The sequence below is a fragment of the Penicillium roqueforti genome, assembly GCF_015533775.1.
Source record: "Penicillium roqueforti strain LCP96 04111 chromosome Unknown scaffold_03, whole genome shotgun sequence".
Lineage (NCBI taxonomy): Eukaryota > Fungi > Ascomycota > Eurotiomycetes > Eurotiales > Aspergillaceae > Penicillium > Penicillium roqueforti.
The window spans coordinates 57424-84601 of NW_024067567.1; the positions used below are offsets into that span (position 1 = coordinate 57424).

The 27178-nt window shown below is 49.0% G+C and overlaps 10 protein-coding genes across 10 annotated transcripts; 5 read left to right on the top strand and 5 right to left on the bottom strand.

Annotated features, from left to right (window-relative positions):
• Positions 1-103: 103 nt before the first annotated feature.
• nte1 (lysophospholipase) lies at positions 104-4545 on the top strand (the record flags this gene model as incomplete). Its single annotated transcript, XM_039069924.1, has 2 exons — positions 104-258; positions 318-4545. 2 exons carry the CDS (start codon positions 104-106, stop codon positions 4543-4545), a joined length of 4383 nt encoding a protein of 1460 aa, XP_038931198.1.
• Positions 4546-5191: 646 nt separating this feature from the next.
• Positions 5192-5900, bottom strand: LCP9604111_2447 (MARVEL domain-containing protein; the record flags this gene model as incomplete). Its single annotated transcript, XM_039069925.1, has 4 exons — positions 5192-5351; positions 5407-5529; positions 5585-5685; positions 5754-5900. The coding sequence occupies 4 exons, from the start codon at positions 5898-5900 to the stop codon at positions 5192-5194; spliced, it is 531 nt and encodes a 176-aa protein (XP_038931199.1).
• A 1068-nt stretch (positions 5901-6968) lies between these two features.
• LCP9604111_2448 (actin-related protein ARP5) lies at positions 6969-9395 on the bottom strand (the record flags this gene model as incomplete). Its single annotated transcript, XM_039069926.1, has 4 exons — positions 6969-7775; positions 7826-8766; positions 8820-9140; positions 9200-9395. The coding sequence occupies 4 exons, from the start codon at positions 9393-9395 to the stop codon at positions 6969-6971; spliced, it is 2265 nt and encodes a 754-aa protein (XP_038931200.1).
• Positions 9396-9749: 354 nt separating this feature from the next.
• LCP9604111_2449 (DASH complex subunit DAD4) lies at positions 9750-10189 on the bottom strand (the record flags this gene model as incomplete). The annotated part of the gene is made up of 5 exons (XM_039069927.1): positions 9750-9778; positions 9827-9911; positions 9962-10006; positions 10059-10115; positions 10187-10189. 5 exons carry the CDS (start codon positions 10187-10189, stop codon positions 9750-9752), a joined length of 219 nt encoding a protein of 72 aa, XP_038931201.1.
• A 175-nt stretch (positions 10190-10364) lies between these two features.
• Positions 10365-11058, top strand: LCP9604111_2450 (uncharacterized protein; the record flags this gene model as incomplete). Its single annotated transcript, XM_039069929.1, has 3 exons — positions 10365-10918; positions 10974-10978; positions 11036-11058. The coding sequence occupies 3 exons, from the start codon at positions 10365-10367 to the stop codon at positions 11056-11058; spliced, it is 582 nt and encodes a 193-aa protein (XP_038931202.1).
• An 808-nt stretch (positions 11059-11866) lies between these two features.
• LCP9604111_2451 (uncharacterized protein) lies at positions 11867-12553 on the top strand (the record flags this gene model as incomplete). The annotated part of the gene is made up of 5 exons (XM_039069930.1): positions 11867-11897; positions 11989-12015; positions 12083-12131; positions 12192-12207; positions 12257-12553. The coding sequence occupies 5 exons, from the start codon at positions 11867-11869 to the stop codon at positions 12551-12553; spliced, it is 420 nt and encodes a 139-aa protein (XP_038931203.1).
• Positions 12554-13035: 482 nt separating this feature from the next.
• On the bottom strand, positions 13036-14967 carry pfy1 (profilin; the record flags this gene model as incomplete). Its single annotated transcript, XM_039069931.1, has 7 exons — positions 13036-13167; positions 13260-13394; positions 13481-13565; positions 13679-13694; positions 13791-13848; positions 13908-13935; positions 14888-14967. The coding sequence occupies 7 exons, from the start codon at positions 14965-14967 to the stop codon at positions 13036-13038; spliced, it is 534 nt and encodes a 177-aa protein (XP_038931204.1).
• A 283-nt stretch (positions 14968-15250) lies between these two features.
• On the top strand, positions 15251-17190 carry LCP9604111_2453 (uncharacterized protein; the record flags this gene model as incomplete). The annotated part of the gene is made up of 2 exons (XM_039069932.1): positions 15251-16072; positions 16129-17190. The coding sequence occupies 2 exons, from the start codon at positions 15251-15253 to the stop codon at positions 17188-17190; spliced, it is 1884 nt and encodes a 627-aa protein (XP_038931205.1).
• A 250-nt stretch (positions 17191-17440) lies between these two features.
• On the bottom strand, positions 17441-23455 carry LCP9604111_2454 (RNA helicase SLH1; the record flags this gene model as incomplete). The annotated part of the gene is made up of 1 exon (XM_039069933.1): positions 17441-23455. The coding sequence occupies one exon, from the start codon at positions 23453-23455 to the stop codon at positions 17441-17443; it is 6015 nt and encodes a 2004-aa protein (XP_038931206.1).
• A 416-nt stretch (positions 23456-23871) lies between these two features.
• Positions 23872-24776, top strand: LCP9604111_2455 (palmitoyltransferase YKT6; the record flags this gene model as incomplete). Its single annotated transcript, XM_039069934.1, has 6 exons — positions 23872-23892; positions 23964-24022; positions 24079-24102; positions 24167-24536; positions 24587-24679; positions 24741-24776. The coding sequence occupies 6 exons, from the start codon at positions 23872-23874 to the stop codon at positions 24774-24776; spliced, it is 603 nt and encodes a 200-aa protein (XP_038931207.1).
• Between the last annotated feature and the right edge of the window lie 2402 nt (positions 24777-27178).

Below are 27178 nucleotides of genomic sequence, written 5' to 3' on the forward strand. Positions count from 1 at the left end.
CCTCGCCCTCAGCCTAACGGCTGCAACTTCAACCTCAATTAATTCCCTCGCTTCTAGCGCCTATTTCTCTCAACCCCCGCAGTCCCCTCCAGCTCCCTTAACCATGATGGGGTGGATCGGATGGGTGTTTACCCTAGTATTTCACACCCTCCCAAGCCTTCTCTACTCGATAATCACATTCGCGACAATTACACTCCCCACATGGCTCTTTACGCTTTTCTCTATGAGCTTGACGTTCACTATGAATTTCACCACCATGTAGGTCTTGGTCTTGCTAACTTCATTCTTGACCGTTGCTGACCATTCATGACCCTTAGAATGTTAATCTTCCTTGCCATTGTATCGACCCTCAGCTGGTTCATCCGTTACCGGTACCTGAACACGTACAGTCGCCTGCCCCCGGAGCCTCAACGCAAAGAAGCCCAGGTCGATTTGTTCCCTGATATCCAGGAAGGGGACTCGAAACCAGGACTTGCCAACTATCTGGATGAATTCCTCAGTGCTATCAAAGTCTTTGGGTACCTTGAACGGCCCGTGTTCCACGAACTTACCCGGACGATGCAAACTAGGAAGCTGATTGCGGGAGAGACGCTCATGCTGGAGGAGGAGAAGGGCTTCTGCATGGTTGTGGATGGGCTGGTCCAGATCTTCGTGAAATCAGCACGCGAAGGGAAGTCAGGTTCGCGAGAGAATATCTATATGGACGATGATGCCTCTTCAGACGAGGAGGACCGGAACATTCACAACCGACAGGGCTATCAGCTCCTCACTGAAGTCAAGAACGGCGCTTCAATGTCGTCTTTATTCTCTATTCTCCAGCTGTTTACCGAAGACATTGAGCTTCGTAACTCCCGAAGTCACAGCTCCAGTATATCCAGTCCTAGCCTTGGCCAGACTCATGTGCCTGATACCTTTGCTGTCAGTCCCGGGTCCACCGTGAGAGAGGCCGGGAATTTGAACACTGCATCCCTTGGATCTGGCAATATATTGCCACCAGTGCCTCCGCTGAATCTCGGAGAGAGCCATACCATGCCCCGGCAGAACCACAGACATTCCCCACATTCGGAGACTAAACACAATGCCCAGAAAAAAAGCCGCAAGTCGGTACACCCAGATATTGTGGCACGAGCTACAGTAGACACGACGATTGCTATCATCCCTGCCAGCGCATTCCGCCGCCTGACCAGAGTCTACCCACGGGCAACGTCACACATTGTCCAGGTTATCCTGACACGTCTCCAGCGGGTAACGTTTGCTACAGCGCATTCTTATCTGGGCCTGACTAGCGAGGTTTTAGGCATAGAGCGGCAAATGTCTAAATTCACCTCTTGGGACCTTCCGAATAATCTTCGAGGGAGTGCCTTGGATCGTCTGAAGGACAAGTTCACACGAGAGCGAGATCGATTGGGACCAGAGGAAATCGGAAAAGGCATTGCTCTTCACAATCCTTCTGTGGGCCGTAGAGGACGCTCGAGCAGTACTCTCAGAAAAGAAGCCTTTTTACAAGCAAAGGTGTCAAGTGAGCGTCCCCTCACACTCCATAGCCAACAAAGGTCGTCACCATTCATTGACAGGGACTCGGCAAGTGTTAGCCCCGGTGATTTGCTATCGACAATACAATTGTCCCGGTTTGGACCGCGACATGAAAATTTGGCACCTCGCCTCCAGACTCCTCTTACTGAGCGGGAGCAACCTCAATTTGTATCCACAGCTGCAATGAATGGTCTACCCTCGACTTTCCAGCTAAAAGAGTCAGTTGACGAGGACGCTATTTTCCGCGAGTCGATCCTGGACTGTATCATGAAGGGCATTGGGCTCACCGAAGGCACACGCGATGCTCTGCGCAAGAGCAGCCACTCTGGTGATGCGTCGCCGAGACTACTCTCCTACGATAACCGCCGCCAGAAGGCTGTGTTCTCCAATGCCTTTGGCTTCATCGATCCCTATGAAGCGTCAGGTGACGGCGAAACTGAATCCATGATGTCCTCCATGTCAGTGACAAGTGCAGGGGGGACTTCGCCTGTCATCAACCTACGGGAAGACCTCCGACATGACATTGAAGTAGTTTACTTTCCCCAAGGCTCGGTTTTAGTGGAAAAGGGTGAGCGCCATCCAGGTCTCTACTACGTCATTGACGGATTCTTGGACGTGGGTATTCCGGCGAATGAACATAATGACACCCTTATTGGGGCCTCTCATGTATCTGGCTCGCAAGCGCAAGAGGAGCTGTTCCCGAAGCTGAGACGAACAACGACATCATCGTCGCGCGCTGGTGCAGCGGGCAGCAATGACCCTCGACGAAAGACTCAGTCCCGCAAATCACTATACCTGATCAAACCTGGTGGCATTCAAGGGTATGTAGGTGCTCTTGCATCGTACCGCTCGTACACCGATGTTGTCGCCAAGACAGATGTTTACGTTGGATTCCTTCCCCGTGCTTCCCTTGAGAGAATCGCAGATAGACATCCAACTGCTCTGTTAACGCTAGCAAAGCGGTTGACAATTCTGCTGCCCCGTTTGCTGCTCCACATTGATTTCGCGCTGGAGTGGGTGCAGGTCAGCGCAGGGCAGGTGATTTACCACCAAGGGGATGAAAGCGATGCTATTTATCTTGTTCTGAACGGTCGCCTGAGGTCTGTCCTTGAGGGATCAAACGGCAAGATAACCGTCATTGGTGAACACGGCCAGGGCGAGAGTGTTGGCGAACTCGAGGTCATGACTGAATCTACAAGACCGTCTACCTTGCATGCTATCCGGGAAACGGAACTAGCCAAGTTCCCCCGGTCTCTTTTCAACAGTCTCGCTCAGGAACATCCTGGAATTACCATGCAGGTCTCTAAACTTATTGCCCAGCGAATGCGTGATTTAGTCGAGCATCCGCTGGCCGAAAAGAAGATTGAACAGGGACAGACTGGCAGTGTTCAGACTGCAACCTCAACAGTCAATCTTCGCACCGTGGCAATTCTTCCCATCATTTCTGGCGTCCCGGTCGTAGAATTTGGACATAGACTCTTGCAGGCGTTGCACCAAATTGGTGTGCCCAGAGGTGTCACATCACTCAACCAAGCGACAATTTTGAACCACTTGGGTCGCCACGCCTTCACTAAGATGGGGAAGCTTAAGCTTTCTCAATACCTGGCTGACCTCGAAGAGAAATTCGGAATGGTCTTGTACATCGCTGACACCAATGTGAACGCACCGTGGACTCAGACTTGCATTGCGCAAGCTGACTCTATCCTGTTGGTGGGCCTCGCCGAGTCTTCACCTAGAATTGGTGAATATGAGCGCTTCCTGCTAGGCATGAAGACCACTGCTCGCAAAGAACTAGTTCTTTTGCACGCAGAGCGTTACTGTGCACCTGGACTGACTCGGGAATGGCTGAAGAACCGGGTGTGGATTAACGGCGGCCATCACCACATTCAAATGGGCTTTCGCTCGACCACCGAGCCTTCACACCCGCCGACTAGGAAGTTCGGTACTGTGCTGAAGCAGCGCGTGCAAATTTTGCAAGCCGAAATCCAAAAGTATACGTCCCGGCGTGCACAACAGTCTCCACTCTATTCCCCGCAAACCTCCTTCAAGGGTGATTTCCATCGGCTGGCTCGGCGTTTATGCGGCAAGTCTGTGGGTCTTGTACTGGGCGGAGGTGGAGCGCGTGGCATTGCGCATGTTGGAGTTATTAAAGCCCTCGAGGAGGCCGGGATCCCAATTGATATGATAGGTGGCACGTCGATTGGTTCTTTCATTGGTGCTCTTTACGCGCGTGACGCTGATGTTGTTCCCATGTACGGGCGAGCTAAGAAGTTCTCCGGGCGCATGGGGAGTATGTGGCGGTTTGCATTGGATTTGACCTATCCCACTGTTTCCTACACCACAGGTCATGAGTTCAACCGGGGAATCTTCAAGACATTTGGAGATAGCCAAATCGAAGATTTCTGGTTGGAGTTCTACTGCAACACAACCAACATCAGCCGATCCCGAATTGAGTATCACTCGTCTGGTTACGTCTGGCGGTACGTTCGGGCTTCGATGACATTGGCCGGCCTGATACCTCCTATCTGTGATGAAGGCAGTATGCTCCTGGATGGTGGCTACATCGACAATCTCACAGTGGCGCACATGAAAAGTCTTGGAGCGGATGCTATCTTCGCAATTGATGTTGGATCTATCGATGACACCACACCCCAGGGATTCGGAGACTCATTGTCAGGATTCTGGTCAGTGTTCAACCGGTGGAATCCCTTCTCCTCGCTCCCGAACCCACCTACACTTTCCGAAATACAAGCACGACTGGCGTATGTCTCATCGTTCGACAATCTCGAGCGCGCAAAGAATACGACTGGCTGTCTATACATGCGTCCTCCTGTCGACCCATATGGTACCCTAGAGTTCGGCAAATTTGACGAGATCTACCAAGTCGGCTATGCATATGGAAAGGAGTTCCTCGACCGCTTGAGGAGCGAGGGCTCACTGCCTATCACGGAGGAAACCGAGGAAAAGCGCAAGTTGCAGCGGACGATGGCTCCTCGCCGAGCTAGTATCTAACCGTCCCAACATTTATCCTTCAACCAAGCTCTGCGTGATATGTCGAGTCCAATTAAGCAAAGACTTGACTTTTTTTGTAAATAGTCAGACAATAAAATAGAAATACAGCTTTGCTGGCAGTCATATGACATTTACTTCCAATATTTTTACTTCAGTTATGCGAATCAGGCCATTATTGTTTAACCTTTATGTTTTCCCTTCGGCTAGAACATAATGAAAAACCTGAAATGGGAGAGGCCTCTTCAGTATGTCGTGTAATGTTGATTAAGAAAAGGAAAAGGTATCACCATATCGGACACCCGAAGGTTTCGGTCACAGTATAAGTAATGAATGGATTAAGTTATTGGGAGAGAGCACACTGCAAGGTCGTATCCCGAGCCTGCGATACTGTCCATCAGATATCAATTTCACCCTCCCATCCCCGCTCATAGAAACATATGTTCAATTTGGCCCCTGCCAAAATCCAAGTCCACCGAGATAAAACCAAAAGAGAAGGCTAATGGAAGAATCAAAGAGTCCAGATATAAGGTATTATGCACAAGGTGGTTTCCTGAACATCCCAGTAAATGATATATCCACAATGATTGAGAACGTCAACAAGAGATAGTAGATGCATATTTATCCAGAGAAGTAGTTGAAACACCGGTTAGACAGTTCCAGCAGGAACTGCAGGAACTGTAGGCGCATCAAGAGGTGGACGGGTCTCAATATGGACTTTATCCTCATAACTGCGTTCGGTGGTGTTTTCCTTGCGATAGGCCCATAGAGCGGCGGTTTCAAGGAAGATTCCAAAGAAGGTGAAGATACTGCGATATATTAGTTTTCACCTATCCATAGCGGCTGGGGGCATTCAGGCCATACAAAGCTAGGAAGATGAAAGCTTCATTGGCTCTCTTGCTATTGCAGTTGAGACCCGCGGGAATAGCATAGTAGCACCGTCTCGTACTGTAGTCTTGTGCGGAGAAGATAAAGGCAGTCAACCAGCTGGAATGGATATTAGAGACTTCGATGCAGACACTATGATCGAATGCTGACATACAGATAGGAGAATACCACGTCGATAGCGAGCACGAATCTGCTCAACGAGGGTAGGAATGGCGAGATAAAAGCCAAGAGGAAGAAGACGACTGAGAGGACAGCCTAAGCTTGCAGTTAGATTCCATGGCTTTGTGAAAACTGTTTGATCAAATAGAGCGCTAATAACGTACAATGACTTCTTGGTAGATAGTATGCTGACCACGGGGACCGCGATTGATGAAGAACGAGGTCAGGCCCATGACAATGACAGCGCTACTCCACTGCATGGCGCGAGTAGCCAGTTGCAGTGGACGAGCGATGTTCGTTGAGAAGACCATCGTTTATATAAGGACCAAGAAGTATATAAAACGTGAAAGGGGGCGCGATACAGCGAGGGGGGAAAAGAGTTGGCCTCCATGGCAAATGAGCAAAGAGAAGGACTTTATATCTCGGAATTAGCATGAACGAAGGCAAACAAACAAGACTGACGCTAGGTATAAAATGCAATAAGACCCACCACAGTCCATGGCCAGTGTCAGCAAGGACGAAAAGCAAAAACTCTCTAGGTGCGTCATGATGGCATCTGGATGAAGTCACTATGTCTGGCCCATATCCTAATCTGGAATGGTTTCTGCTGCAGGTTATCGGAAGAGGTAGTTGAAAATTTGTTTACCTTTTCATTTGTGTAGCTATTCGAACTATATCGTGCAGTAAGTTCATTTTAGTTCTATTTTATACGACGTCGATATCTAGGTCATGTGGTAATGGCAATGTCATGTTCTCGTACGCAAAGACATAAGTGAGGTCGATTTAGAGGTTTACATAAAGAAGGCGACTTCGAGAATAACGTCAAATAAACAAAAGCCCAGTCGGCAGTTTGCGGAGGATAATCCAACGTCTGCCTAAGCTTGTGGTGTTGTACTTATCAAGTGCCAATCAGAGCGAGAAAGAGTGAATGGCACCGCCGGTGCATAACCATCGAGACATGAGAAAAACAAGACTATAATATGCAGCTTCAATAGTTGACTACCGGGGTCTCCCTGCATAAGCCATGATCGACAGTCCTCTAGACCAGCTAACTTAAACATGGCTCATTGATAAATGCAAGGAGCGTGTCTCACCTGGGGAATGAATACGTTCGCCGGGTCCCTTGCCATCGAGATGCATAGATAGCCTATACTTATCACCTCTACTACCCCATGCTCTGGCAAGACCGGCTCTATTAACATAGTTAAAGTAACCATACAGAGGGCTGAACATGTCATATTTCGCTTACTACCGCCGGACTCTGCAATAAAATCTTTGAAGTATCAGATAAACATGTCCTAATATACCACGCCGGATAAGTAGAACCATTCGACTCCAGTGCGCCCAGACAGGCGTTCTTAGAACGCGCTTTTTAAACCTCACCATGTAGCATTGCCGAGTTCATGCTCCTTGATGTATTCGCTGCCCTTCTCCAAGTACTCTTGCCGCGTGACCGAGGATCGGCCTAGGTCACCACCAGAAGCCCACTGTGCTGCGCCCTTCCAAGCATCGAAGACAGGGTCCGATGCCTTGCGTACATTCAGTGTAGCTTCGATGGGCAGGAACCCGCGGACTTCCTTACGGAAGCGTTCATCGAAACCGGTAAACAACGTATTTCCTCCAGTCAAAAACACATCCTTCAAAAGAAGGGACTGGTCTGCGGGATTGGAATATCGTTGGTTAATAATATCGGCCGCAATCTCGATCAGTCCGGCTTGGTCGAGGCCAGCAATGGACGGCTTAAACACAACCTCAGGCACACGGATGCGCTCCACGTTCAGATGGAGCTGGTGTGCCTCCCGCTGGCTTTCCGGATCGAAAGGCCAGGGCCCGCGAAGGAACGCGTGCACAAGACTCTTCGTCCAGTCGGACTGTGCGGCGAAAGTGTTGTTCTCGGTGAATTCGGGGTCGTACTCCAGAAGCTCCTTCTCTACAGAGTTGAGCATACCGTTGAGATCCTCCTCCTCTTCATCGTCACTACCCTCGCCAACAGCTACGGTGCGGTAAACACCCCAGTCCTCATCATTGGCACCGAAGTCATCGTCATCCCCACCACGACGGCGTTTCTTAGGACCGTCAGATGCCAGGTTAGCCAACGTCTTCATACGCATCTGACTGGCCAGAGATTTGCGATTTCCGAGATCGGCCGTGAAACGGTCACGGTCTTTGATTCTTTGGAGAATGCCCTGAGAAATATTAGCACGGAAATCGAGGATATCATGTTTGGCCAAGATACCTGGCGATTGTTGCGACGCTTTGCAATCCAGTTCTCGAAATCATTCTCACGCGTCTCACGGTCTAGACGCTCCTCTGCCTCAATACGAGCCTTTTCGCGCTCCTTCTCTTCTTTGGCACGTAGTCTGGCATCGACGTTAGATTTCATGAGACGTTGGTGTCGCTTTTCCTTCAATCCGGCCTCATCCAATTGGTCATCTGGGATATCGAGCATAGGGAATGTCATTTCCTCCGGCTGCTCCTCAGTTTCTTCAATGCCCAGATCCTTGTTGCGCGAGCGTTTGATAGATTTCTCTAGCTCGCGAATCAACTTTTCAAGTGCCGCCTCGTCTTTCAAATCCTCGGCTTCAAGGATACGACGGATTTCCTTCTTGGTCTCGTTAGCTAGGGTCTCTTGCAGATCTTTCCAGTACTCCAGCTCTTGCTCCTTCTTCACTAGTTTCTCAAGCCGCATTCTTGCCGCCTGTTCTTGCAAGCGACGGCCACTCTCTTTCTTGCGCTCCGCAATCCGCGCGAGCTCTTCTTCTGTCTTCTCTTGAATAATGTGTTCCGTGAACGGGTACTGAATGACGCGGTCGCGGTCCTCGAGCCCGGTCCAGTCAAGGAACCCACTCAGCTCGCGCTCGTAGTCTTGTGAGACGTAACAGTGCTCATGAACCATTTCCTCCATCTGTGCGTCTGTCAAACGAGTCGGGAAGGTCGGGTATTTCAGTTTCATGAGCTTCATCAGGTATTCGGCGCTCTGCAGGCCACCCCAGTTGAGACGAGTGCAGTTGGAGAGCATGGGTTTCGAGTTCATAACCGGAATCACATGAGTAGAGGTATGCGATGAATCCACAATCAAACCATCCGTTCCACCATTATAGCGATAGGAGAAGAGGGAATCGATACCGTAGGCCACCGATGGCGCGGAGTAGCATTCGAAGAGGATCTCATTCATCACTGGAGGTGTGTCAACAACAGCCATACTGGCCCTAAAACCGCCCGATACTAACTCTTTCTTGAATATGGCATATTGGCGATTGGCTCCGTCATCAAGATCGGGCGACCGACGCCCCCATCTGCGCCGTCCACGCCCAGCTTGAGGAACAAATAGTCCAACACGCCTTCCATGACATCCCAGTTACCGACAACACTGGAGCCCGGGTCAAAGCCATTGCGCAGCTGTCCCCTCGTGGTCGCATCGACGTAGGCATCGTATCCGATAAATTGGCACTGGCGATTGAGCTTGCGATCACGGTATCGGCTCATAACGGGAGGTATAGCGAATCGGGGGTTTTTGTCAAAAGACCAACCGGCCTTGACGAGGTGGGAGCCTGCGCACCACATCTGTTAGGAGAATTGAATCACAAACTCTAGTTATGGAATCCCTTACCATTGTCAATGACAATAGCACTGGTGTCGGGATGGGCTTTGCTCTGCTGGTATCCCTCGGGTTGCGGAGGGTGGTAGCCCTTGAATGGAAAGTCTTGTACAGTGTAAAGTTTTGGAGGAGGCTTCTCGGTTCGTTTTTCACTCGCATTGGATGCAATGCGAGCTGGTAGGAGGGTGTGCACAGAGGTAATCGTCATGGCGGGCTGCGCTCCAGAAACCAGGAGCTATTGGGGTCGGAGATCTGTAGATGGCGAAGAGGGCTCACTGCATGGGAATAAGTTTGGATATGAGGAAACCAATGAACCGCAGAAAGGGTAGCGGATTAACAAAGAGGACACACACGCGGTTGATGAGTTTGGCGGAGTTGGACCGCCAAGAATAGAGGCTATCGCTATCACTATCGCTGGTACGGAGTACGGAGCACAGGGATGTAACGATTACAACCATTTAAATGTGCCTAGTTATTGAATTTAGAAGTTGGTATCGTTGACTAATTGCAAGCTCGTCCATACATTTCCTCGTTACATGAAATTATCCATCCTCAGAATTCCTCAGGATGGGTCTTGGAGGTTCTCGGTAGCTAGAGGGTATTAGTAGAGGTTTTCTGATATATGATAGTCATATATACCTTCAAGATGGAAGAGAACATTAGACTGGTAGTTCTTAAACATCTGCGCCACAAGCTCAACGTTCATGTTCTGGATGTTGACTTCCTGTGATAGAGTCAATAACATGATAATATCAATGAGAGGCTTGAACCTACCTGGAGACCTTTGTTCATGACCATAATGGCTTCATTGAGCTTCTCCTATGTATGAGTTGAGTAGAGTATATCTTGCAGACGTGGTTCAGTCACATACGACGTTGGTGATGATGCGAGAGAGCAGCACCGTCTGCTGATGCTCGTGGGGGCTTTCCTAAGGAGAGATCAGCATCTGGGATCTTTCAGATCGCATCAAAATTGATACAGGGAAGAGAAACCGCGTACCATGACTGAATATTGAGTAATGTGTGTGGGTATTGGACGTTCAGGTGTTTATTTGGACTTAATCGGGATGAGATCACGTGCGGCTATACAGACTTCGCGGGCCGGGGATACTACTTGCATTGCTTCTTACGTTGGACCTGACCTTATCCGTTTGAGATCCTGAATCATATTCCATATCATGCCTCCACCAACTCCTGCCAACGATGAAGCTCACCAGCAGCTGTTGAACACTCTAGACATTTCACATGTCCCCAAGCCCTTCCGCAACCCTCACTGGAAACCGTCCCAGCGGCGCAACAAGAATCTGAAGCAGATTATCTCGGAGGCCTCTCGGAAGGAGGCTTCAGTACTGGCAACTCAGGTCAATTCGGGCGAAACTACGCCTGGTAACTCGGGCGCTCTCACCGATGGCACACAAACCCCCGCAGAAGGGGCAGCACCCAACCTGTCCCAGGCCACCCAAAACCTCTCGACTCTCGTCTTGGAGAAGAATGCCCGGGCGACATTCCCAACCGGTCCTGCTGTCACCTACACGAACATCGAATCCGCACCATCGTTCAACCCTGCCTACCAGCATCACTACTGCGACATCACGGGCCTGGATGGACCTTACACCGACCCCAAGACCCGGCTGCGGTATCACAACAAGGAGATTTATAAGGTGATCCGGACTCTGGCACAGGGTGTTCCAGAAAACTACCTGGAAGCCCGCGGGGCGCACACTATTTTGAAGTAAAAGGCGGCCGTTGCTTACTTTATTCAATTCCCAAACGAACGATCATATAAGAACGGGTATGTCATACAAGAACGAATCTGGATTGTCAGAGCACTACTAATCAATTGAACTAGACAAAAATACGAATCGTCAATAAGCGTTATGTACGACCAACACAGTCAAGCCTTTTCCACCCCACCATGTCCCTTTCGAGACAGGCTCAAGAAAACGCTCCGGCTTATTCGTGATCAATGAGTCGATCTTCGCCTTGTGCAGAAGCACTCGACTATTACCGACACCCCATGGAACAGGGCACCAGTTACAGAATCCGAAGAGACTGTCGTCGCGGCGTGGCATGTACAAAAATACATAGAGAGGAAGGTTCTGCAATAGCGAGTAGCAGTATGTATGAGCTGTGCTCAATATTGTGTGATTCAGTTCGGTATATTTCAATACCAGTAGATTTAGAACTGAAAATTGAGATTGTCACAAATCTATGCAATTGAAACTATCACATCATTAATGACCTTGTTCAATTGCCAATAAATTGGAGAAGACTAAGGGAAAGGAAAACCGGAATGATCAGCCCGCGATATAAGCGCTTTGGAGTCACCGCCTACCATTCCCGGCTTGGCGCTGATTAGGCGGCAGAATTGTGATTTTTGACTTGTTTACGTGCCTCGGGACTTTTGCTACCTTGATCTGTGTCGAGAACATTGCACGTCGTGAGCATACTGCAAACCTAGACTCGCTATTACCCACTTTGAACGACGCCCAAGGTATATCCGCTTTGTCCCTGCTGCATCTGCCTGGTTTCGCCCTACCGAGTCTACAACCATCAAAGATCATTTGTTTCGCACACCAGTGATAGGTGTCGTGTGTCCTACAAAAGTACATCGCCGATATTTGCGCAACCTTCGGTCCCATATATCATCATCAACAGTCGAACCTGAAATAAAAGAAGGATGCCTAGCATGTGGTTAACAGAGAACCAGAGTCAGTCGCATTCGCTCTACAAGCTGTGATGTTCACTACCGTGACAGTACATGTGTAGCAATTGTCGAGCATAGGCTAATTTATATAACAGAGATCGGTGTGATCTTCTGCTCCGCCGGTACGAGATCGACGTTCCCAAATCACTAATTACTCGGACCCGAGAACTAATTCATTTTGCTAATTAGGAGGCTTGTTCCTATTTGGAGGAGTATTGATGTTCTTTGACCGGTCATTGTATGTCTATCCAGACGTTTCACGTTTTCGGGAGAATAAATGCTAATGCCTGTTAACTAGACTCGCCATGGGAAATGTGTGCCACATGCTCTAACAAAACTGTTACATCTAACTGACAATGCTAGGTCCTCTTTCTCATCGGATTGACTCTGATTATTGGCGTCAGGAAAACCACGGTCTTCTTCACGCGCCCGCAAAAACTCAAGGGCACTGCTGCTTTCGCCGCTGGTATCCTCCTTATTCTCTTCCGCTGGCCCTTGACTGGGTTTTTGATAGAACTCTACGGCTTGTTCATCCTGTTTGGCGACTTCCTGGTCACCATCGGTCAATTTGCGGGCAACATCCCTGTGGTAGGGCCGTATATCCAGCGTGGGCTGGAGGTGCTTGCTGGTGGGAGGAGCAATGCCGAGCTTCCTGTATGAGTATATACAAATCACGACTCGACAATGAGGTTCCTTGATGGTATCCCAGACTCCGAGTATGTGGATTTCACGATGTACCCTTACCGGATATCGGATGCACATCACCTTGTTTGTGTGCAAGTACGCTGTGCTATACATGGATGATACGATCCATCTACGGCCTTCCGCTTTATGTATTAATAATGACCCTTATTGATCTTCCAGCGCGGCTGGTAATCAGTTAATATGCATGTTAGAATAGACAAATTACATAATGCCTCATACAATCTGGTTCGTATCCTCATACTGTGCATTGGGAGGTATGTCTAGATTGACGTGACCGATTGAGGCAAAGAGATCCAGTCACAAAGCAAGAAAAGAAGCATAAGCGAAAAAAACACGCTGGGGTCAAAAGAGAAATAGTCGAGTGCTGCTTTATTTCCTATTCTTCACAAACCCCTCAACTCATCACATCATTTAGTTATCCTTGAATATTTTCCAATTTACCGGGGGTTGTTGAGGTAATCAACGAGGTTCTCGACAACGGTCGCCGCGTTGGTAGTCTGGACATTCTCGCCGTGGTGGCCGATGATGGTGCAAGAGGAGGCGCGGGCAATAATGACACCCTCCTTACCCTGTAACACAAATCAAATAGATTAGACCAGATTCCAGTGGTATGCGTTGATAGAATTCCCGAGGTATTTATGAGTCGAAGGGATATGCTTACCTTCTTGCCATATAGACTGCGCTCGTCAGCCCGGATGGTGACGAACTTCTCACCGCAGACAGAGAAGCCAGAGGAAAAGGCCTTCTCGCTAGAAGTGTAAGCGGTGATCAGGGAGTTGATCTCCTCCTGAGAGAGCTGTATTTCGACAACCAATAACGTTAGCGAATGTGTCGAAGCCTGTGACCCCACCCCGCACGAGGGAAAACAATAGGCGAGCTTACCGCGAAGCCGGGCGAGGCAGCCTCAACACCGGAGAAGTCAGCGGCGAGAATACCGGCCTTGTCGAATTGAAACGAGCCCATCAGGCTGTGAGAAAAGAAGCTTGTCAGTATATGTACAGGATAACACGGGTGAGATGATTCGGTTTCGATGGTAGCATTGAGGAATATATCTGGGGTTGACGAGGGACAGTGGTTTACCTGGTGTCGACATAGCCTGGTTCGAGGGAAATCTCATGTTAGCGAACTCGAAGAAGCAAGGGCCGACCTGTCAGTCTGCAGTCTGCAGTCTGCAGTGCAAGGTGATTCATACTTTGCCAGATTGCTGAGTGCTCGCCCATGATGACTGTAAAGAAGCTGAGAGAATAACGCTGGAGTTGATTGAGTTAGACAGTCAAGAAGAGAAGAAAGCAGAAATTTCAGGGCGCACCTTTTGAATATACAGAAAAAAAGGAGAGCTGGGAGAATAAGGGGAGTTGGTGGGGGGAGAAGAAGTTGTGGCGGTCGGGAGAGGACCCCGCCATATGACGATCCCACCGTTTGCAACTGACTTGGGATACAAGCTTATTTTTGTTTATGTATGTCTATTGATGCGTCGATTCGGAATATCTTATTCAATCTGTCTATGCTAGGGACATTGTAATAATTGTGTAGGGTGTGTAGGGTGTGTAGGGTGTGGAGTTGTGTATAAGATATCGGATATTCTCCAAGTAGCGGTGGGAGATCTTTAAATATACAGAGTAGCTTAACATCAACAACTTTTCTGTTGATTCTAGGCAGTCATGTCGAGTACAGCATTGAATATGTATGACATACATATAACATGCCGCGGTACCAGTCCAGTCCAGTTAGCCCAGTCACTTCATGTACCGTCGATCATCACGGGAGATCACGGGACTCGATCATCATGCTGCCTTGCGTGCCTGAGTGCCTGTATGCCTGCATGCCTTGGTGCCTTACTGCTTTGCTGCCTTACAGTGCCTAAACCCCAAAACTTCAAGGGGGTGATCTGACCGCTACTTACCAATAGCAGATTCATCTTTCGTCTCAGATGGTCTTATCTTCGTCTCAGGCAGCCTTGTCTCTTACTCCGTACACCATACGGAGTACTTAGACCTTGAGATATGCCCATTGGAAATAGAGACAGGCTTGGCATCACATTGCATTGGCGACTCACAATGCGAAGCTGGAGAATTCACGAGTCACGACATTCATGACCCTGCACTGTACTGAGTATGTGGGCATCCAATGCTATTGCTCCAGAGCCAAAACCCCCCTGATTCAAGGGTAAAACGGAAAATAATACGCCATTGTCTCAGTTTTGACCAGGTGAAACACGCCTCCGGCCTGGTAGCGAGCTAATCCGTCGACCAATGCGCTCATTCGTCCGGCGGGAAATAAGCATCTCACACGGGCGTGAATATTAACGCCGAGAGGCCCCTCAAATTCCAAAACAGAATGAGGTTGCGAGTTTTGGCCTCGTTTCTCATGTTTCGTTGGTTTAGTCCCAGACTAGACCGGTTGGTTAACTCTAGCTCTCGTTTATATGGTTATTTGATTTCTCCACTCAATCTGTTCCTCTGGTTTCATTAATATACTGGCCTATACCCTGATGTCTTGCTATTTGTTTCGTTTCCTTCATTTTGTTGGCCTTCTGGAAGGCTCGTCTCTTCTTTTACTATCTGCTCTCCTTTAATACCATCATTTTCCATCATTTTCTCCTTTTAACACTCATTCCTATTATCGGCTGGATTCCAATATACAATTACAGAGATGGCAAGGGGCATGACAACAGTCCGGTCACGCACCCAACCTAAGGAGACCATCTCTTTTCCTGTTTTGACCTATACCGATGCCTTACCACGGGACGACCTTTTCTCTCTTGAGGCCTCACAGCGTCCAGCTCAACCCATGATTGGCCAGTGGGATTTCAGCCAGCCCTCTGCGGGAGACGGGTGGCTAAAAAAGCCACCATCGGGCCAAGGTGCAACTTTCGACTTTCGCATAACCGCACCACCAGATGAAGCCATTCAGACTGACCATGCCCAAACCGAGCAACACATGATTGGCATTGCGCTGGGCAGTCCCGGCATGTTAACCAAAGATGAGCCGCTACCACCACCCAGATTTGATACATTCATTATCGCAGAAAGAGACTCAGTCCATAAGCCCAGCAAGTGGAAGAAGATCGGCGGATTGTTCAAGGCAAAGAATGCGCCTATATCGATCCCGGATGGCGCACAAGAAAGCGTGGTCAAGCCACACAGCAACAACTATAAGCAACCAGAGAAACCACCGAAAGCAAGACTGAGAAAGAACTCGACGGAGGAGTGGCCGAAGTTTGAGGTCGAACCCAGAAAGATGCCTGGTCGAAGCGATCAAACCCCCCAGCGGAGTCGCAATTTTTCACTCGGCAACAAGCCAACCAAAGATGAATCAAGTACCCATGGTCTCTTACTAAGTGTCGAAATCCCGGATATTCAGATGGAGCGGTACAGTGTCATGTTCAGCGATGTCGTCAACAAGAACCAAAAACCCTCACTGCTGGCCAGAAGGGCCAAGACATTGGACAATCTTCTCGTACCAGACGCAAATGTATGGACTTTCATCGATTAGAAACCGGTATGAGACTAATAGATGCATTGATATAGGACTTCCTCAAGCCAGCACCACCCCCAGTGCCCCAACGCCGCCGGGCAACATCACCAGCGCGGTCAGACTTTACTTTATTTCCAACTTCACACCCTTCGAAAGCGGCTCAGATACTCGGCACTCAGAATTTCTCTCGTGGACCAAACCCATTGATAAGAGCAAAGACACTCCCTGTCGAAAGCCCATCAAGGATGCCCGCGCCACAGCTTCGTTATGGTTCAAATATGGATAGCGTCTCATCGTTCGAGTCACCTGTCATTCCGAAGCTTTTCTCCGAGCGTTCCAATACTCCGCAGTCCTCTAGTAGCTACGACAAACCTCTTCCTGCTATCAAGCCGGAACCACAGACAACAATTCAATCACAGAAGATTTCTCAACCGGACAAGAACACCCTATCCTCGCAGAAGACCCGACCACAACAGAGTGTGCAACCACACAATATTGTTGTAACAAAGCCGGTCGCTCAGCCCTGGGTTCATCCACAGCCGAGGAAAAATTCCCTGCCACGAGCCATAGAAAAACAGTCTCAGGTTACTTCACCGCAACACCAGCCAAATATGACGTCGAGCCAACAAAGAACCAACGACTCAGTGCGACCATGTCTCAGAGTTCAAACAGAAGACCGACCGCAACCACCCGCGAAAGACACACTATCTAGCAGTCCGTCCCGAAGCTCTCCTTCAGCATTAAACCCTACCCAGGACAAGATTGACCGAATCATGTCTCCATTATCAGCATCAACCGGTCCTAAATCTGGCGCATCGCCAGCAGATTCCATGCGCATGCCATTCGTCGATGCCGTTGAGACACCTGCTACCGCTGAACAGGCGCCTGCACCCGAGCCCCGACGTCCTATCCCAAGGGTTGAGGTCTCTATAGCACGCACTGTCTCTGTCTCACGGGCAAAGCAGCAGGTTCTGGTTCCCATCGGCATGAGGATCGATCATTTAACCCCGGAGGAGCGGGTTGTGCAGAGAAGACCTCTGACACCGCAGATTACAGATGCTCACCGGGGACATCGGGCTGGTGTCTCGCAGGAGTTGCAGATAGAGTGTCTGTGACATTCTTCCCCCCCTCTTTCTTTACTTTTTTTTCTTCTATAAGTGATTCCCCTTTGCCGCCTCTCATACGTTGTCTACATGTACCTATCGTTCTCTATTCTCCAAATATGGTCTTGATACTTCCTACAACATCTCAATCCATTCCTTGAAAGGCTCATGTTATTCATTGTCGGTGTTTTACATTTAGTCCAGTACCTTTCGCAAATGCATCGACTTGTCGTATGGTAATAAATAGTTTGAGCATCTGGTTTTAGTCCTTCGTTGGAACGCTGGCCTCCGCCACAGTCTGCGTATCGATGCCAGTATCCAAATTAACTTCGATATTGGAAAGAGTCCATGCCATCCCAACGTACGAGTCACTGATGACTCTGATATTCACCCGAGCTGTGCTCGTACTCGTGGAATCCGCGAGGATGCCTTCGGGGAATTTAATATTTGAGCGAACGGTCAACACGTCAACCTTGTTATCTTTGGCAGCTCCTGCGCGACTGGAACTAGCACCATGGTTGCCCTTGTCCTTGCCGTTTCCATTGCGCTTAGACACTGGTGGCCAAGAAACACGCTTCAGGCCAAGTAATTCACCATCCATCCCATTGGGAAGAGCACTGCAGACAATCAAGAAGAAGCCCTCAGTTTGTGGTTTGGGGAATCGAGGAGCGTAGACCTTGCATTCTGGGGTTGTGGGCTGGTTACGCCGTGTCAAAGACACAGCCACGCCCTTAGCAGAAACATTTGCAATGGCGACCGACAGATGAGGCAGCTGGGACGTAATGCGAGTGAAGTTAAATGGAAGATTTAATTTCTTCACCAGAGCGGCGACTGCACCAACAGGCTGTGACGAGAGCGATACAAGAGTTCCCGGGAGACCACTAGGTGGCTTCTCGGTCGGAATGCCTGGCAGAATCGACAATGGGTGGTCTTCAGGCCAGCGCGCCGACTTGATGCATTGTAGGAGGGTCATGAGCATCTGACACGCAGGAAGATACCCGAGCTCAGCCATGACATCGATTGAGGCCTGGATGACACGAATACCTTGATCGAGCACAGATGTCTGATCGCCAACATAATCAGTGATGGGAAGATCGATCCGTGACATGTAGGCCTGCAGGAGGAGGAAGGCCTTGGTGTGTGGGTCCCATAGGGGCGCGTCGCCCATGCAGTCAATAGAAAGCGGCAAGTTCTCGGCCAACTCAGCGTTGATCAGATCTTCATTGTGTCTGACAGGCAGCTCGTCGAATTCGGTGGCAGAGCACATCCAGCTCAAGACATCCTGGAAAGTCGGATCACGCTTGGCATGGGACACGAGGTACCGGATCGTCTTATGTGACAGGTAGTAGTAACTCATGATCTTGCCGAAGGGAGTGGAATCGACCTCTCCGGTGACCGAGTCCACGAGAACACAGGACGATTCTGCGAGATCATTGAGCGACTTTGCGACCAATTCAACCATGAAATCTTGAGCTGTGGCCTGAGCTGCCATGGTGTTTTGTTCCTCTGCAGAGATCTCGAGACCGTAATATGACGGGTTCTTGTGCAATCGACGGAAGAAGAATGTCCAGGTCAAGTAGTCCAGTGCATCTTGTTGCGTTCCAATAGTTCCAGCAGATACCTCAGCGCCAAGATGGTTATCGAGGACCTTGTGAAGTGTCGACTCAACGGGGAAACCGGTGTGGAGGAAGTGCTTGTAGAAAGCCTTCTTTGAGTCCTGCGTGAAGATGCGTGCAATACCGGATGTGTCAAACTGCGGCCGACCGGCACGACCGAGCATTTGCAGAACGTCGGTCAAGTCCATATCCCGATAACCTTCGATTTTAGCGTCGAAGAACTGTGTGCCTTTGACCACCACAAGATGCGCTGGAAGGTTAACACCCCATGCAAGAGTACTGGTCGCGACCAGAACTTGGATCTTGTTGTTGGCAAAGAGTTCTTCTGCCAGCTGACGATCAGATTCAACTAAACCAGCATGATGCAGACCAATACCAAAGTTGAGGGCTTCTTTTAGAGCATCATCTTTCACTCGCGCGAGATTCAACTCCAGATCATCTTCAGACATTCGTACGAATCGACGAGGATTGTCCTCCATACCACAGTAGTTAATCAAATCCTTAGCAGTCAAACGAGTTTGTCGTCGAGAAGCAACGAAGACAATGACTGGCTTATCTGGAGAATGGTTCTTGATCGCGAGGAAGGTTGGGCGATTCATTGACTGCATCAAGGGACAGAAACCACGCTGTTCAGGGAACCCATCGATGAAAATCTCGAGGGGGACTGGGCGAACTGAATGGCGGAAGTTATACAGTCCTTCTTTGACACCAAGCCAGTTGGCTAGATCCGAAGCATTGGCACAGGCGGTGGACATGCCCATCAGTCGAACGGATCCTTTGGATTGAGAAGCGATATAGTTCATTCGGGAAACAATGATTTCCAAAATGGGACCACGATCACCACCGAGCAAGTGAATCTCATCAATAATCACGAGGCTGACTTTCCTGACGTAGTCACGGGTCTGCCAACTACGTGATATACCGTCCCATTTCTCAGGCGTGGTGACAATAATATCCGCATCTCGAATGGTACGTGTATCAGGCGTATTGTCACCGGTCAACTCAACAAGCTTCAAGCCCATCTGCCTAGTGAGACGCTTACGCCAATCTTGAACTCGTTCACGGACCAAGGCCTTCATGGGTGCAATGTAGACAACCTTGGAGCCAGGCTTCTCACGGAAAGCCCACCACATTGCGAGCTCGGCTGCAATAGTCTTTCCACTGCCAGTTGGGGAACCAAGGAGAACGTTGGCTGGTGTGTGGTAAAGGAGATGGAAGATCTGTGTTTGCATAGGGTTGAAGAATTGGAATCGTTGTCCATACACTTCCTCAAGAATGGGATTCTTGAGAGCAGATATAGGAAGTGGCTGGAGATTGAGTAGATCAGTATACACACTTTCAGTGTCCGGGCGAATGAGGTGCTGGAAAGAAACCGGGCTAACGGTTTCGGCACCCAGCCAGCGGTCGGAGATTACACGAATGTAAATTTGGCTGGGAAGGGGATCAGACAGCGGAATAGTGAAGTTAAGCTCATGGTCAGCATAAAGCTTCTTCCGACTTAGGATGAAGTACTCGTGATGATAGATTTCTGATGTTTCCGAGTTCTCGACCCAGACCCAGAAGGATTCGGATGCTCCATGGTGACGGTCATTCCAGGTGAACTCAGGGTAGATGGAAAGGCGAATACGAAGCACATCGCGATTGAGCGGCGCAATCTCAGTCTCGACGCTCAGAGTCGGGAAATTGTCCAAGAGCTTGGCCAATGTGTTGCCCATGCGGTGGTTATTAACAAGCTGACCAATCTCCGCAGGCTCCATTTCTTTCATGGACTCGATGGAAGTAGTCGGAAGCTTTTCGTCGAGGTTACGTAGGATCGGCTGAGGCAAGTCGAACTGCCGGAAAGGGTGATCAAAGGGCCATATTTGTTTCTCAATGGACTTGCAAAGAGACAATAAAACCTGGCATTGATAGCCCCAGCGACGATTCAACGCGATCATGAAGAGAGCACGGCAGATACGTGCCGCATTTTGCGCAACATACCCAGTATCGGATGCTAAAGCAAAGTCCTCAATTTTGGCGCGAGAGATGTAAGCTTGCAACAAGAGATTTGTCTTTGCGTGTGGCGTGTCATTTCCTCCGGCAACTTCAGTCTGCGCAACTTCTTCGCGCAGTCGCTGAAGCTCTTTCGACTCGCTGTCTCTGGATTGGATGTTGTCGAATTCTCCACTCATACTGATCATCTTGAGTACATCTGCCTCACCGGATCGGGGGCGCATCATGTCGTTGAAAATCTCGACACTGGTTTGTAATACATAATATTGACTCGCGATACGACCAACATCCTTGGCTTTGAGATCTTCGGTCTTGTCGTTGAAGATGATCATCTGACTCTTTTGTAGCACTCGTGCTGCTTGCAAGATCAACTGCCTACGCCTTTGGACAAGCATTGGATCATCGCGCAACTCGGCAAACTCGATTCCGTAGTTTCTCGGCTCACGTTTCATGCGAACATAGAGATACGAGTAGCCAAGCCATTGCACAGCCTCTGAAACAGATGTGACTGTTCCAAGTGAGATTTCGGCATTCAAGTTATCCACAAGTCGACCAGAAAACCGCGACTCAATGGGCTGCTGCGCAGTCACCGCAGACAGGTAGTGAGTCAACTTGTCATGAGTAGTACAGATAAATCCAATACCGGTGTCCTGAAATTGTGGACGACCTGCACGACCAAAGATTTGCATGACATCGAGAATGCTCAGGTCAATGAATTTACCCTCTTGGGGGTTATACAACTGAGTACCTTTGATAACAACTGCGGCTGCGGGGAGGTTAACACCCCACGCCAAGGTAGCAGTACAGCACAGCACCTTGATTAGACCTTCTGTAAACATTCGCTCCATCAGATTGCGGTCGCTTCGAGTCATTCCAGCATGATGGGTTCCAAATCCGCTAGCGAAAAGGTCGCGCAGTTCACGCGCACGGGCATGCTTCATATCACGAAGGGCATTCGAATAGTTTTCGTGATCATGACAGCTGAATAAATCCTCTCGACCCTCCTCCGCGGCTAGCTGCATAAGCATCCTGGCAGTCATTACGGTATCTTTGCGTGAGTGGACGAAAACCATGACTTGGTGGCCTCGCTCCATCATGTCGCGAACCTTCTCATAGGCGACGGAGTCAATGTTGTCACGAGATTGTTTGGAGCCGGGCTTCCCTTTAACACCGATGAAGTGTTGCTCAAGGGGTACGGGCCGGAATGATTGATCAAAGAAGAACATGCCGGCCATTTTGTTTACTTTCAAGAAATCCGCCACATCAGTATAGTTCGGAAGGGTAGCCGATAGACCAACAATACGAATCAGAGACTGTGTGCTTTCGACCTGACGTTGGGTTCGAGCGACCAAGGACTCGATGACCGCTCCTCGCTCATCGTGCAACATGTGGACTTCATCAATAATGAGAAGGCGGACCTTCTGAACAAGCTCTGTATCTCCAGTGCTTTTCCGCGTTACGACATCCCATTTCTCAGGGGTAGTAACGATGATCTGGGTATCAACGATCTCCCGCTTGGTCAACTGCATATCACCAGTCAGTTCGCGGACCTTGACCCCCAACCAGGCTAAACGTTTTCCGAGTTTCTCCGTCACCTCAGCAGCCAAAGCCTTCATGGGAGCAACATAGACAATCTTAAAGTCGTCAAGTTGGACAGTGAACTCAGTCGCTTCTGGGTTTTCTAACGGATTAGGAGATGTGTTCTTTCCCACGGCGTTGAGAACAGTCAACATGGCGGCATCCGTTTTACCCGCACCAGTCGGCGCGCAAATGAGCATATTTTCGTTGGTTTTGTATGCAACATCGTAGAGCAAGCTTTGCATACGATTGAGGGCTTTGTAGCCCTTGAAGGTACCCCGACAAAGGCCATCCATTTCAGAGATTTCCACCAGTTTCCTTCCTTTTCCAAGTGTTCCGACCTTCGACGCTGGAATCGCGAATTCGGTGTACTTTGGTTCCTCAATCTGCTCACTACCCAGAGGCAGCCCATATTTCTTTCCATTGGCGGAAAGTGTATTTCCAGAGGTGTGTTGTTTGAAAACATGCGGGTAGGAAGGCTCCGATCGGGTTTGGGCCGGCATCAACGCTGCATTCTTATGTTCGAAGTCGCGCTGCTGCAGAGCATGTTCTCTCTCTGCTCGTGTTTGGAGTCTACCTGCCATGAGCCCATCTGTCTGGGATTCCAAGCAGGGTCCCTTGTCCGACAGAATTTCTCCTCTGTGTGCAATCAGCTCAATCACCAGATCCAGGTCATCGAATCCCACAATCTCGGCCAAGGACATTTGTAGCTCTTCGTCGTTGCTGTCAGCAGCCAGGGTGGCGATGACTTGCCCAGCAAGCTCCGTCGCATCCATAGTTGAGTTCCGCATAGCCAAATCCTGGCACTTATCTTCAAGCCAGAATCGATTGTAGGAGGATCCTGGTGCGACATGAAGTCCGTCGAGTCCATCCAGGTCATCGGAAGATTCATCATCCGAGCTGATGATATCCCACACATCATCATTTGTTCCCGGGGATGAGTAGTCGTCGTCAATATCCAGATCAATATCACTTCCATAGCCGATCGCTTCATGAGGAAGGTCCTTGGGGAGCTTCAGATCGGCAATGGCCTGGCGCATGGCTGCTAGTTGTAACAGCCATTGTGACTCGGTAGCTGCGATGCTGTCCATGTTTAGGAGAGGGCTGTCTAGTTAATGTAAAGATCAAGATGTGATAGTTATGCTGAGCGACAAAGAATGTACAATATTGTAGGGAACCCAAAGTGGTTATCGGCCAGGCCCGCAGGCTCCCAACATCAATTGGTCGCATGACAAGAGCGGTGTACCCCCCATGCCTCAGGCCATAATCCAGAGGGTCCAGTGCATCATTGTTATCTGCAACTCAGGAGTCTATTTTAGGCCTAACACTTGTCACTTTGCTTCGCCACTCCAGCTGAACATACAGCTGATCTCCCACAATATAAAGGAGTTGCCTAATTCTTTGACACTAGAGTGTTTCCTTGATAATCACCTACCACCACGCAACGCCCCACTGACCCCAACACCTACTTGCCTCCTTGTCCCTGTGCGGACAACACCCTGTCACCATGAAGATTCTTTATATGGGCGTATGTTTTATCACAGCTTGGATTTGATTGAATATTAGCTGAGATACGGTACTTATTTATCAACCTCGCAGGTTTTCCGGAACGACCCTAAGCCAGCTGTCGAGCTATGCGGGGAAAAGGACCTCAACGGGTAATTTCATATGCCCGCCCTGCAACTGACTGGAACAACCCGCTAATTGTCACTAGCTTTTCGCGCTTTACTCGTCAGAGGTATATCCACCCTTCCTCTCTTGGTCCGACACAGCTAGGTCACTAACCGCGAAGCGCTTAATAGCTACGATGAATTCCTCATGCTCTTCACCCGAACGGTCGCCGAGAGGACAAAGCCGGGCCAACGACAGGATATTGAGGAGAAGGCCTACACATTCCATACTTACGGACGGACAGAGGGTGTTGCCGGTGTTATTGTAACAGATGGGGACTATCCTGCCCTGGTGGCCCACCAGGTTTTGAGCAAGATTGTGGACGAGTTTCTTGCCAAGTACCCACGCACTGCCTTCTCCGACCCATCTTTGCGCGAGAATGCGTGCCCCCTGCCGCAGCTCAAGGAATATATCGTCAAGTACCAGGACCCAACCCAGGCCGACAGCATCATGAAGATCCAGCAGGAGCTTGACGAAACCAAGATTGTCCTTCACAAGACGGTATGCTCTTAGGTCTGTATGAGCCCATTATATGTGCTAACCATATCCAGATCGAAAGTGTCCTGGAGCGCGGTGAGAAGATCGACACCCTGGTTCAGAAGAGTGACGATCTGTCAAGTCAGAGCAAGAAATTCTATACCCAGGTATGCAAATCAAGGGTCAAGGGTAGCTTTCACTTGAATGTATTAACACAAGTAATTCCAGGCCAAGAAGCAAAACTCTTGCTGTGTTGTGATGTGAACCGGGATATACATGGTGTATTCGATTATGACTCCGCATTCTTGGATTTAATTACTCGTGTAATCAGACGCTGAAACGATGCATTTTTTTGCTACTATTGTATTTGCTCTCATTTTCCAGTGCCTATATATTTGCACCAAGTTCTCTCAATTAGGAAGATTTCTTTGGCTGTCCTGTTCTTCTGTAAAGTCTTTTGCCATAGACATTGGGAGGATTTTATTATTAACTAGGAGTGTTTCATGAAGGAGGAAAGATAAGATCGCGATCAAGTACATATAGCCGAGTCCAAGACTTTAGAAGCACGAGTGGTGTTTCTAGCTCTACAATTGGGCAAGGCCAGGCCCAAATAGGTAAGGATCTATATCGAATGACGCTTGTACGCTTCGGTTGACTTCCCATCTTCATAGTCGTTATGAGAAGAGTCAACGTACCCCACCAAACCTGTCCGAAGCACTGTGAAGATATCGCAGCTGCTGCGTTATTCTGCTTCAGATTTCGGTCTTCTGATAGGAAGAGTGGGGAGTGATGATCAACCAATGTGAGATCTGTCTGAGATAAAATGTTGATCATGATCTAGCTACTGCCATAAAACCCTCTAAACTTTACAAGGACAAAAAATGATGCACATATACAGACAATGTGACAATGAGAAAGAAAGTGAGAGCGTTACGAACAAAGAAGAGAAATCTGTGTAGATAGATGGAGATGGTCATCTAGCTACTGACATGAAGCTCTTTGAATAATTTCGTGGACCACCCCCTAAACCCCCCCTAGAAACCAGGAGAAGCATCTTCAGCAAGATGAGCAACAGCTCGACTAGAAGAAGATACTAACACAACACGGCGCAGCATGAAGCCGCAAGTGAAACAACATGAGGCTACGAGAAGAGCAAGGATACTGCCAAAGAGGGGTCTAGAACACTACATAGGAACAGTGAACACCCAAATACATCAATGATACAAAGAATTCCTGCGCTAGAACGCGGAAGAAGCATCTCTGCAAGATAAGCAAACAGAGATCTGCCAAACCGCGTCTCTGCAGGAGGGTAAAGAGCTTGCCAAAGAGGGGTCTGTCAAGCTTCATACGGACAACCAACACTTGTAGAGATACCCAAATGCATCAGATATCTAATAGATGATCTACCACGGAGGACCCATATCCCCCGAACTACGAGTAAGTAGAAAATTAAAACACTTGATCCAGTCATTCACCATATTATGTGTGTTTCCGTGACTAAATGTCGACAGAGGCCTCGTCGGGGTTGGGGGCTTCATCCCTGCGGCAGGTGTAAATGAAGTTGTCGAACCGGGGTCCATGTATTTTGTCTTTGGTGGGAACGGGTTCTTCGGATACTTCTTTTCAGAAAGCTCGATGTCTGCTGCTATCACGTCTCTCAGCCAGGATTCCCTTGATTGGTCAACCTACGAGGTCGAAGAATGTCCTAATCTCGAAACACTCGCAATGGTTGATGTGATTTGTCAACTGCGTGAGAAATGCTGTTTGAAAGAAACCTGTTGATAAAGATTATTCAATTTCTTCATGTTGAAAGCATGTATCCAATATGGACTTTACCTCTTCCAACGTGGGAGCAAGATGGCGTTGTACTCGTTAGAGATGCAGCACATGCGCTTCCTCCAAGCTCCGGTCAATGTTCTTCTCAAGCATTGGAGGAGGGTGAAGCTTTTGTATTGTTCTTGGCTCATTACCTTCGTATAGATGATGTACACCGGGACAAGGTAGCGCCGAAGGCCCTGAAGAATGTGATCAAGGCAAGATACAGAACAGCAAGCTCGAAATGGGCATATTCAAAGAGTATTTTGTATGCTGTGATTGAAATAATGGGGGACTGTTTCCTAGTTTCATAAGCAATCAAATTCGCGCGGTGACGGAGTATAACATTGCAGATCATGTTGCGTGAGTAATTGCGAGTGTCGATTGAAGGCAACCGTGGCCATCTCCGTGGCTTGCACTGGGATAGGTAGAACATCACGCCCTTGCCGCACTTCGGTTAGAGACAGGGCTCGTCTGTTTCAGGAAGGTTTTCTGCGAGCTTTTGGACTTGATATTTTTGGCAATTGTTTGATACATTGATCGCACATGAAATGATATCTTTCAATAGAAATGTCTCCTTAGGATGTTGGTTACTATGGCCATCTATCCCACGAACACTGAGACAACCTCGGAGGTACCATATCGGGTATTTGCAGTTCTACAGGCTGTCGGCGTTTCATTGCCCCTGAGATAGGAGGCACCGCCAATCGTCAGCGCCCGGGCAATTTAACGCGTATGTGATGTGTATCTCTTCCTTTCCTCGAAAGTATATTGGCGGATGATAAGGGTAAACCGTTCAACACAGCGTAGTATTGACGTGGGAGATTCCAGCCAACGGCAGGAAAAAGATT